This window comes from Carassius carassius, chromosome 42 (assembly GCF_963082965.1).
Source record: "Carassius carassius chromosome 42, fCarCar2.1, whole genome shotgun sequence".
NCBI classification, from domain to species: domain Eukaryota; kingdom Metazoa; phylum Chordata; class Actinopteri; order Cypriniformes; family Cyprinidae; genus Carassius; species Carassius carassius.
The window spans coordinates 17141863-17153299 of NC_081796.1; the positions used below are offsets into that span (position 1 = coordinate 17141863).

Here is an 11437-nt window from a genome sequence, read left to right on the forward strand (position 1 = left end):
TTGCGCATTGCAGAAAACGCTGAGACAGTCACAATTCCTGGAACTGAAACAGCGGCGCGCTTGGGTGAGAACGAGTTCGCGCTGAATATGGAGCGTTCCAAGCCTTCGCCCACCTCTTCGTGAAGCTCAGGAAGAAATGAGGCGGGCTTTGAGAAGTACGCTCATCCGAAAGGAAAATACCATCCAGCCGGGAACGAGAGGGGGGGCGCTGGTGCAAACCACTCGCTGCCGAGACTCATCGCGGCCAACACGAGCATTCGCCCCGGCTCCTTCTCGATGTCAGCTCGTCTGCTGGGCTTCTGAGCAGAAGGCGCGAGATCCTCGGAGCTCGCCCAGCCCTCACTGCCCGAAGCTAGCAGAGAGCGCGTGTCCTCTTCCCCCGATGTGGCCCTGAGATCGACTTCCTCGGACGACGCGCCGGCAAACAGCGGGCGCTGCCCACCGGGAAGCGATGCAGGGGGGGCCGGTGAAGCAGGGCGAACCGGCGAGCTCGGTTGAGCTGAAGACGGTTCCGGAATCCACTGGAAGCGATGCTTTTACGGCGCCCCAGCGCAGCGGAGAATGCAGGCTCAGAGAAAAAGGCCAGGCGAGTCCTCAGAGTCACCATGGCAACAGCTCGCAGTGGGGGCATCCGCCGTCAGCGAGCGCGAGCGCTGCATGATCTTCACCCAGGCAGGAGACACAGATGACGTACCGGTCTCCCTCGCTGAGTGGGGCTCTGACGAGCCGCAGGAAGGCATCTTAAAAAAGACGCGAGCTCTTTTAAGAGTGTGTGTCGCAGGGCGAACACACACACACATAAAGAACAGCTTGGATATAACAGAATTGAAAGGATATAGGCGCCGGATAGCACAGCAGGAACGGCAGTGGAAGGCGGCGATGCCAGCAGCTTCAGAATGGCTCGTCCTGCTGATGTGCTTTCTCAGACGGCGCTTGCTTCCTCCGTGATCCAGCGATGCGTGAGCTTCGCTGAAGAGATGAAAAATCAGGTGAGTCAGCCTTTTCGAGCTCCTTTTATAGGTTGGGCCACACCCGTTTCGGCGGGAAGTGGCAAGAAGGGCGCGAAGCACCCTTATTGGTCTGATGTTGCATCAGCCCGCGCTCGATAGGCTGTGCAGTTGCCGCAGAACAAGCCAATGAGCGAACGAGCCGTCTCGCCTATGGCTGTGTACTGCTGCAAATGCGCTTTACAAAAATACAAAATTAAGGATAATTTTTTGCTTCAGTATTTCGTGAAAAGAGACTTTTCTCGTAGCGTCTTAGCTAAGACGCAGTACGAGAGAGCTCTTGTAAGAGAACAAAAAGTGCAGAATTGCTGAACAAAAAGAGGTTTCAATAAGTGCTGGCGATAGCTGTAAATGTAAGCACAATAAAAGCTGTTGATTACTAAGATGATTGTTTTCTAAAGACAGATATTGATTTCAATGGTTTGTATCTTAAACCTGAATTGATTACTTACCTCCATTGTAACTATTTCCCCGACACAAATGTTAATGCTTGATGCTAACTTAAGTCTTATACTATCACCAAAACATTTGAAACAGATACACTTTAACTTACCTTATTTATGTCCTGAGATATTGAATATCAAATAAGACGGATATGAATAATTTCTCTTGAACACTAAATTTTTTCTTACATTTTTATCAGTTATTTCTCAGCAGGAGAATGTCCAAATATATATAGTTTTTTTTACTGAAAGTCAGAGTTGAGCAGTAAGTAGTTACTAGTAATTTAGTTATTTTAATTATATTACTTTTGCATTAACTAGTAGTGTAACTAATTACTAATTATATTTCAGTAATAATTTTACAGTTACCATCCATAAAACAGATTTGTTGCTTTACTTCTAACCCTTTAAGAGTGACCACTATTAAAGCTAAAATATCCACTAATGTGTTTATTTACAAAAAGGCATGAGTGGTAAAAAATAAATTTTTCATATAACTGAAACTTAAATATATTATTTCTATAGGCTATATAAAAAAAGAAAAGAAAAAAAGAAAAAAAATAAATAATAAGGCTGAATAAGCTGATCTATAGCATGTTAAATGGTGGTTGCCTGTCTATGAATGGTACACCCCTCTAAGCTCGCAGAAGTGGTTTGACCCAAGTCCTCAGCAGCCAATGACATTGACCCGTTCAAACTGATTTTTAACGCGTACTTCACGTGTATTTCACGTGTATTTAACACGTGAAATACACGTTAAATACGCGCTGATTTTTAACACGTAAACAACACGTATTTAACGCGTTAAATACGTGTTGTTTACGTGTGAAATACACGTATTTAACGTGTTGTTGACGCGTTAAAATTCACGTGAATTTGACCCTCTTGGCCTTCCATAAGCAGGTGTACAGTCAGAGTCTACCTGCTCCTGGAGCAACGTGCCATTCGCCGCCGAGAACAAAGCACACTTTGTATTTGCATATTTTACGTATGACACCAAGGAGGCTCTTCAGGTTTTTTTTTCTTTTTTTACATCGCATAACACTTATAATTCATACAAAATACATAAAGTTGCCAAAATATTTATTTTATACATTTATTTATATTTATATTATTATATGTATTGATTTATTGTAGGCCTAACGTTAGATATTTGATTAATTTGAACTTAGTCTTATAATTTTATTTAATATATTACTTATACATATATAAGTAGCCTACATATTGGCAATATTCAGTTCTGTTGAAAAAAAAAAACCTTGTTCTTTTTACAAATAAAGTAGGCTATATATGTTTATAAGCATGTAACAAATCGCGTTCGCCTGACGAGGTAACCATAGTAACAGTAGACCCTCATAATTTCGAATCAATTTGAAATAATCGTTGTATAATACTGAAACTGATTATGGATGTAAACAAACAATAATTTATGCCTGCGTTGCATCAGTTCTTCTGGCACATAAGATTTTTATTAAAAGAATATCAGGGTTCAGACACTTGTCGGTGTATGAGTTGAAGGCTAGATTTATCTATGACATTTAATATGATGTGTAACAAGATTAAGTCAAACAAACCTAAAATCATAGACAAAAGTTATGGCAATTTATGCAGCACATCGAGATAAGACAAGTGTCAGAAATGAATAGACAAGAAGCGAGGGCAAGGAGGGAACTTGACAAAGTTATTATCCTTATTCTATAGTCTTTGGAACTTGAGCATCCACATTCCAGTTACAAGATGAGAAAATGCTGTAAGACCAGTCAAACAAACCGACATCATTCATATGCACATGTACATAGGTAAATAGATTGCACACAAATGCAGACTCTCCTGCCTGAACATGATTTTCAACCTCTGAGAACAAACCAAGAGTAAGAAATGGAAGAAAGGTGCCACTGCCACGAAAATGGACCCATCAAGTTTTTGGATGAATAGTACAGATGCAGGTAGATATAAATCAGAGACATTCTGATCTTAATAGCTACATTTGTAATCTAGATGTTAAAATGGATGCAAGTTTATGACAAAACAGTTTATTTTATCTATTAAAATGGGGAATAATTATTTGCTTTTATGATATGTCATTTTATATATGCCAGATCATATGATATTGGTAAGAAGTTCATAGTTCTTTGCTGCTCAATGACTTGCATAAAGCTAGAAATACTTGAGTAACTACTCTCTGATGAAAAGGTTGCAAACACACCACCACCCAATTTAATTTACAAAAGCACTGTTTACACAGTACATACCTCAAACATGTGTAAAATACTGAGCTCATGACTAAACTTCGAGAGTAGGGCAACCAGTTTTCTATTTCGGGGAGAACCATTTCTACATATTTTATATTAATAGCCCTGATAATCTTGCTTGCTCAGGTTTTGTCTGAAAGGGATCAAACATTAACGCAAAAAAAAAGGCTAAAAACGTGTTAACCAAATATTTTTGGTTAAAACAAACTACTAAAAGCATTCTGTTTTAAAATGCAGGACCCCAAAACACATCCACTTAAATACTCTTATTCACAATACTTGTAAACTCATCCATTTTTATTTCTATTTTTCCAGGACTCAAACACATTTTCACATGAGCAATGAAGGGGAAGTGTCCTCAAAAAATAATATACAGGGCAATACTGCAATAAACATCCATACCAAAAACAACAAGAAATATGTTGACAACAATTTAAACTGTAAATATTCCAGCAGTAAATATAGCGAATCTCTCAAGTCATGTCTTTCAGTCTTCTGTACAGATAAAAATAGCACAATAATTATATTTTTTCAATAATAACATCTATGTCTATAGAGAGGATGATCTGTAAAATATAAAGAACTGGGGCAGAGCAGAGGCTTTGAAGAAGATCATACAGGTTGCACATATAGACAAATACACACACACACACACACACGTGTTTGGAGACACCTCAAGAACACTAGAGCATCCAGAACACCACAAGATGAAAAAAAGCAGTGGAATGTATTCGACAGCAAAAACACAAAGGAAAAAGACATCGACTGTGTGTGTTTGTGGGGATGTGGGGTTCTGCTGCCCTGCCCTGAGAATGATGGCTAAGCACGGACTCTTTTAGTCTTCCAGTGTACGGAAGGAGTTCTGCATGTCTTCAAGCAGCTGCGCATACTCCGCTTTGATCTTCTCCTCACCCTCTTTCACTGGGTCCTGAAATACAGTTACAGACATTGAAAGACATTAAAAATTACTATATTTTTAGAGCTTTACTGAACAATGAAATTTGAAAATGCAGTGTCATTTCTTTTTAAATGTGTAAGTCTTTTCAAACTATCCCATTCAACAAATAGAATACTTATAGCTGACAGCAGGCTAAGTAAATATTTTATCATCACAAAAAGAACACACTTTAGCTTTACAAATAATACCAAGACATAATATTCAGTCTCTAGCCATATAATGTGATTCAACTGCACTGTTTGGCTTGTTTACAACACTTGTGAACGATCACTATGAAAGAGGAACCAAGCTATTGGCAAACCAAGATAATGGGAGTCATAATAAATCAAGTGGTAGAGCAGTGGCACCTAGTTGGAAACATCAGCAAACTTCCAAGAGGGCAACAACTTTATTACATAAAATAAGTTGTTAAAATAATTTCATCAAAGTGGCTTGGAGGCAAAAAGCCACTGGTTTAAACATAATTTAGGCATGATTGATTTTATCAAAACACAGACAATGTTTACATCCTGTACCTTGAATTTCATGGAACTGATCCTGTACAGAATTTCTCCCATGTGCTCCCGGATCATGGCCCAGGTGATCTTATTGTCGCTCTGTGCAGTGGTCTCTACAGCATGACGTGCCATATCATAGAACGCAATCATGTTGGACAAGATACCCACTGTCTTATAGAATGGACAGAACCTGAAAATGATAAATTTAGCATTTTATACCCATACCGTCACATTTAAATGTCATGTGACAAGGAAGTTAAATGATCCTCAGCTTCAATCAGATCAATACCTGTCATAAGGCGTGTATCCATTTTGCTGCAGGAAGTCATCTTTGATTAATTTGGCAACTTCCAGCGTGATCTTATCCGTTTCAGCCAATGATGCCTAAAAAAATTAATTTTTTACCACTGAAAAATACCTGTAATAATATCTCAAAAAGTAATGTATATAGCATGAACCCACAAACTCACCTTCCCTACAAGCTGCACAATCTCAGCCAAGTCTTCCTCTTCCTGCAGGATCTCTTTGGCTTTGGTACGCAGTGGCACAAATTCAGGGAAGTGCTTGTCGTAGTACTCGTCCAGTGCTCGTGTGTACTTACTGTAACTGATGAGCCAGTTCACTGAAGGGAAGTGCTTTCTCTGAGCCAGCTTTTTATCCAGACCCCAAAACACCTGGAAGAGGGAACGTGAGGAAGGATTACAATAACAAAAATGACTTTTAGACTGTTTATCTCTGGAAGAAGAACAAATAATGTTATTCTGCTATGAACCAATGTGTTAAGAATGCAGTGTGAAGGAAAACTTCACGTACTTGTACAATACCAAGAGTAGCAGATGTCACAGGATCCGAGAAATCACCACCAGGGGGAGACACACTGCAAATAAAATGAAACAAACAAAATAAAAGCTTGAGCGAGTCAGCCAGACAATGCATGTTAACAGTAACAACAGCAGTCATAAATAATAAAATCAAAACTTTACCAAAGCAAACAAGCAAATTATGGAGTCTGAAGAAGAAAAAGCATCCAAAAGATCTACTTACGCTCCCACAATGCTCACACTGCCCTCTCTCTCTGGGTTACCAAGACATTTAACTCGACCAGCACGCTCATAAAATGAGGCCAGACGTGCTCCGAGATAGGCAGGATAACCGCTATCTGTGAACACAAGCAAACAAATGTAAATTTACTTCAGAAATTGTAGTTTATAATATTTGCTGTCATGCCTGAGATGGTCACAGCACACGTACCAGCAGGCATCTCAGCCAGGCGACCGGAGATCTCCCTCAGAGCCTCTGCCCATCGAGAGGTGGAGTCAGCCATCATGCTCACATTGTAGCCCATGTCCCTGAAATACTCAGACAGCGTGATTCCTGGATGGAATAAAGACCCATTAACGGTTTCACACAGCTGCTAGGTTTTAAAGCACACACTTTATTTTTGTATCAAAGCTTCAACGAACCTGTGTAAATGGAAGCTTCTCTGGCAGCCACGGGCATGTTGGATGTGTTGGCAACCAAAGCTGTTCTCTTCATGATGCTCTCCACTTTCCCATCCACCTCCATGGTGAGCTATAGGGCAAGAGAAGTGTCAGTCACCCTACCATCAATTACAGTGTTTGTACTGTTGGTCCAACGACAGTGCTATTCACCTCAGGGAAATCTCGGAGTACTTCAGACATTTCGTTACCACGCTCTCCACAGCCTACATAGACGATGACATCACTGTTGGAGTACTTAGACAGGGACTGAGAGATCACAGTTTTACCACAACCGAAAGCACCAGGGATGGCTGTGGTTCCACCCTGCACACACCTGTGAAATCAAACAGTCGATACTTAAAGAACTGTTGAGCTATCAGACATTTACACTACTGTTCAAAAGTTTTAAAGCAGTTAATACTTTTATTCAGCAAGGATGCATTAAATTGATCAATAGTGACAGTAAAGACATTTAAAATGCTACAAAAGACTAAATTTCTCTTATTTAGTCTCTTATACTACCTGAGGCTGAATTTATTTTATCAAAAATAGTAAAAAATAAAGAAATAATTATAATATATATATATATATATATATATATATATATATATATATATATATACACATATATAAATTATAATTATTTCTTTAATTTTTACTATTTTTGAATAAATGCAGCCTCAGGCAGTATAAGAGACTTTTTTCAAAATCACTCACAAATGACCCCAAATGGAAGTGTATATATGTAATGTTTAAAACATCCCCTTTTACAGTACTTCTACTGTACTAAATTTTTCCCTATAATTATTAAACGCTCCCATTTCTGTTGATTAATGTTCATGAAAAGTCCTATATTCTTATTAAAAGATCCTTTGGGGAGAATTAAGCTGTAGAAATGAATGGTTTGTCCATTGTGTCATCTGAAAATTGAGCCTATTATTCTGAAAAATGATCATTTCACAGAGCGTGACTCACGGAAAGAGGGCGTCCAGTACCCGCTGACCAGTCAGCAGAGGGTGATTCGCAGGAAGTTTCTCTGTGACTGGCCGGACCTGACGCACGGGCCACACTTGCACCATGGTGAACCTCTCTTTTACCCCCTCAAACTCCAACTCCAACACCACATCCTGACAAACACACACATACAAACTGACTTCTGTCACAGTAATTGTCATTTTACTGTTTTTGAAAAAGATGAACACGTTATTAACCTCACCGAGACATCGTAGTTTCCAGCTGGTGCGACGTATGTGACAGTTCCTCGGCTTTTCGGTGGTAACATTATTTTGTGTTTAATGAGAGAGTTTTCAAACACCATACCATAGATATCACCTCCAGTGACGTGACTGCCAACCTGGACACACAAACAACAGCTTAAAAACATTAATTTAATCATTTGATTAATTACCCGGCAGCATACCTTTAAAAGGGGTCATATCATAATTATTATGATTTTTATTATTACTACATTTATTTTAATTTATGTCCACTAATAACGTTAATAAACTATGTTTTGTTGCCTAAATTCGTTTGGGAATTAATCCTTAATAAGAATATGCATGCTGTAGGTGCTACACAAAGCCAGGAAAAACTAATGTTTCCCAGATTTTCAGAGTACGATGATCTTTTTAAATCACAAAAAGAATACAAAACATGTTGATATGCTCATGATATGACCTCTTATAGATCCTAAGTAATTTATTTCCTTCTTGGAATCTGAAAGAATGTTAAATCATAACAAAGAAAAACATCACAACCATAACTAAACTTGAAAAACATCAATAATTGTGTACCTTTAAATTAATCTTTTACTTACTCGCACACTCTTGGATGGAGAGAACTCCCATTTCAGATCACGATTAAGGGCACCAATGTTGACTCCTCTAGGAATGTAGATACTTTGGGTGAGGTCATTGATGTCTTTGAGGGGACGCTGAATACCATCAAAGATGGAGCCCATGATTCCTGGTCCTAACTCCACAGAGAGGGGCTTCCCTGTGCGCAGGACAGGGTCACCAACCGACACACCAGCTGATGAAAGCTCAGGAAAACTACAATACTATTTAATAGATTCTACGCACTGTGTACAACAGCAACTACAGAAAGTATGTACTGTACTAAGGTAAGAATAGGATACATGTCTCTTCATAGACCTGAATGGTGGCCATGTCACCCTCCAGTCTAATGATCTCTCCCACAAGCTCACTGTGGCCCACTCGTACCAACTCGTACATGGCAGCTCCTGCCATACTGGAGGCCGTCACCACTATAACACAATTAGGGAGTAAGTAATGGGATCTTCAAAAATTACTTGTGAACAGTTAAAGTTTAACAAATATATATATATATATTTAAACCTAAATCACCAATGACACACACAAAAAAAGCTTAATAAAATTAAATAAAACACCACAAGCTCTAGTCACATAATAATCCAAAATAATAAAATAAAATAGAATAAAAACTATGACATCTGAATTCCTACTAACCAGGTCCAGATACACCATGCACATATCCAAATTGTCCCTCCCGCTCTTCATCTCGGATCTTGGGAAGCTTGGAGAAGTCCATTTTGATTGTGTCTTATACAAAATGAACTTAAAAAAAAAAAAAGATGCTTACAATCTGAACTTATTTCGACACTTTTGAACATTTTGCACAATACACAAGCTGCACATTTGTTTACATTACATTTGTTTAGTGTATTATTTTTCATTTGATATGTTTTTTATCAGAATGATTTGCAGTAGTAACAATAGCAACTTCACGGACAGGAGTTTGTCTATTGTGTAAAAATATATATATTTATACAACATTTATATAAAGGACAAATATGGAACACAGTCACATGACCAAGGGCACATGACACTGACTGTAAAACAGAAACCATGTGAGGAAGTTGGAAAAACAGACAGTTGAGCAAATCTGGATTTTGTGGAATTGTAGTGGTCATTTATGACAGATCAAATCATTTATCGTTGAGAACCAGTCAACTAAACACCCGAAATGGTCTGTAAAAGCAATGCATGACACTTAAACACCTTCATTCATAAAAATATCCATCTATATTTTTTGCTATTCAAAACCTCAATAGGAAGAGGAAGGGGAAACTTCCAGGTTTTTGTGAATTTATAAATCACATGATGCTCCTATGACATCTGGGATTACTGGGGACAAATGGTCCATTTGGTTTTAAATATGTTCAGATCAGAATATCGAGCACAGGCGAAAAACTGAGTTCTGTCAGTACAGAAAAATCCTAAAGAACATGTCTGAAAACCTAGCGTGCTGTTGTTAAAAGGAAAACAGCAGGCAGCCGTTGCGTCAAAACCTAGTGAGCTGCCTTCTTACCTAATGCCTATTTGTGCATCAAATATCACAATCCCGAAATACAATCATCTCTACAGTTACAATGATGAGAGGACTAAATAAATTATATATATATATATATTATCCAGATGTATTCAAAGATCGTTGAATGTCTGTAGCTGCTGTACGCACTGGATTTCGAGCTGCGAAGAGATGCTGCATGATCACATGATCAAGAAGCTGATGATAGAATTTGACCTTTGCTGAAAATTGAATGTAAGTTTTGTCTCCCATTAATTAAAGCGAGTAATGTGATCCATCGCACGTGTTCGTGAACAATCAAATTCATCATATAGGTAATATACTGAAATTCTCCAGCAATCTGTTTAGCATCCAAGTGGGTTATTATTCTCAGTGAAGCAGGGAAACGAACATCTAACGATTCTTATGAGCTGCATGCAGAGGCGAAGCGAGCAATGATTCAGCGACACCGTATACAGCTGTAAAATAAGCTATTATATGATTATTAAAGAAAAAACTACAAAGAGAATCTGAGAATATTCTTATAATCATATTTTCTGATTTTTGATTAAAACCTAACAATACACCTCTGCAGTACAATGCTTTCAGCATAAAAAAAAAACTACAGGACATTTCAAAGATTAGTAAATACCTCAAAAACCGAGACAGTGCTGTGTCCAGATCCTTTGGTGAGATGAGACGTGAGGAACGAGAAAAGTCACCTGACTACATTCAGACGTTTGCTGTCGTCACAGCACGTTCTCCCTCGGCAGAGTGAACAGCGTGCGCAGGAAACTCAGTATCGCCCCCTACTGTGTGCTGAAGTACTGTTATTGTGATTTCCCACAATTCCCACAAAACATGTAGATTATGAAGTTAAGAAGACTAATATTAATTTATGACAGTGGTTGACAAACCTGTTTATGGAGGAGTGTCCCCAAAACTGTTTTTTAAATGTACGTTCATTTTGCCATTATTGCTCTCTGAATGCTGCATATTTTATTGAGATTTTTCAGTGATGATTGTCACAGTGATTTGGCATTGTATGTTATATGAAAGTCGTGTGTGTGTGTTCTGTGCTTGTGAATGAGCTGAGGATTGTCTTGCTGGGTAAGGTTGCACTAGCAAACAACAGACTTAGAAACAAGAGTGAAGCACCTCCAGCTGTAGGGCAGGACCACCAAAGGACAGACTCATTTTCATCAACGATCATCTTCTAAAGCCAGACCTCAACCAGCTTCAGATTGCAAGGAGTGTGAGAGACTGTGTGTATCTGTCTGATCCAGGCTCTCATATGATTATACTCATACTGCAGTATAATGACTTCAGTGAGGATGATATATAATATATGTGCTGAAACAGTTCAATGACCTCAAATTGAATAAAATCTATCTATCTATCTATCTATCTATCTATCTATCTATCTATCTATCTATCTATCTATCTATCTATATATGCCGCCTTTGAAA

At 38.6% G+C, this 11437-nt stretch overlaps 1 protein-coding gene across 1 annotated transcript; it reads right to left on the minus strand.

Annotated features, from left to right (window-relative positions):
* Window positions 1-3981: 3981 nt before the first annotated feature.
* LOC132123942 (V-type proton ATPase catalytic subunit A-like) lies at window positions 3982-10749 on the minus strand. Its single transcript, XM_059534630.1, has 15 exons — window positions 10621-10749; window positions 9128-9235; window positions 8776-8904; window positions 8455-8669; window positions 7855-7992; window positions 7614-7765; window positions 6810-6972; window positions 6621-6729; window positions 6409-6531; window positions 6202-6316; window positions 5971-6034; window positions 5628-5831; window positions 5447-5541; window positions 5176-5347; window positions 3982-4630 (listed from the first exon to the last, which is right to left on the minus strand). The coding sequence occupies exons 2-15, from the start codon at window positions 9207-9209 to the stop codon at window positions 4538-4540; spliced, it is 1854 nt and encodes a 617-aa protein (XP_059390613.1). The 5' UTR covers window positions 9210-9235; window positions 10621-10749; the 3' UTR covers window positions 3982-4537.
* Window positions 10750-11437: the final 688 nt, after the last annotated feature.

Bases quoted from the DNA above. Each gene is read 5' to 3' on its own strand.
- LOC132123942 (XM_059534630.1), bottom strand. From the start codon at position 9,209: ATGGACTTCTCCAAGCTTCCCAAGATCCGAGATGAAGAGCGGGAGGGA. The intron at 6,532-6,620 runs GTTCGTTGAAGC...TATTCCATCCAG, and splicing joins AGAAGCTTCCATTTACACAG to GAATCACGCTGTCTGAGTAT. The intron at 6,035-6,201 runs GTAAGTAGATCT...TTTTATTTGCAG, and splicing joins AGTGTGAGCATTGTGGGAGC to TGTGTCTCCCCCTGGTGGTG.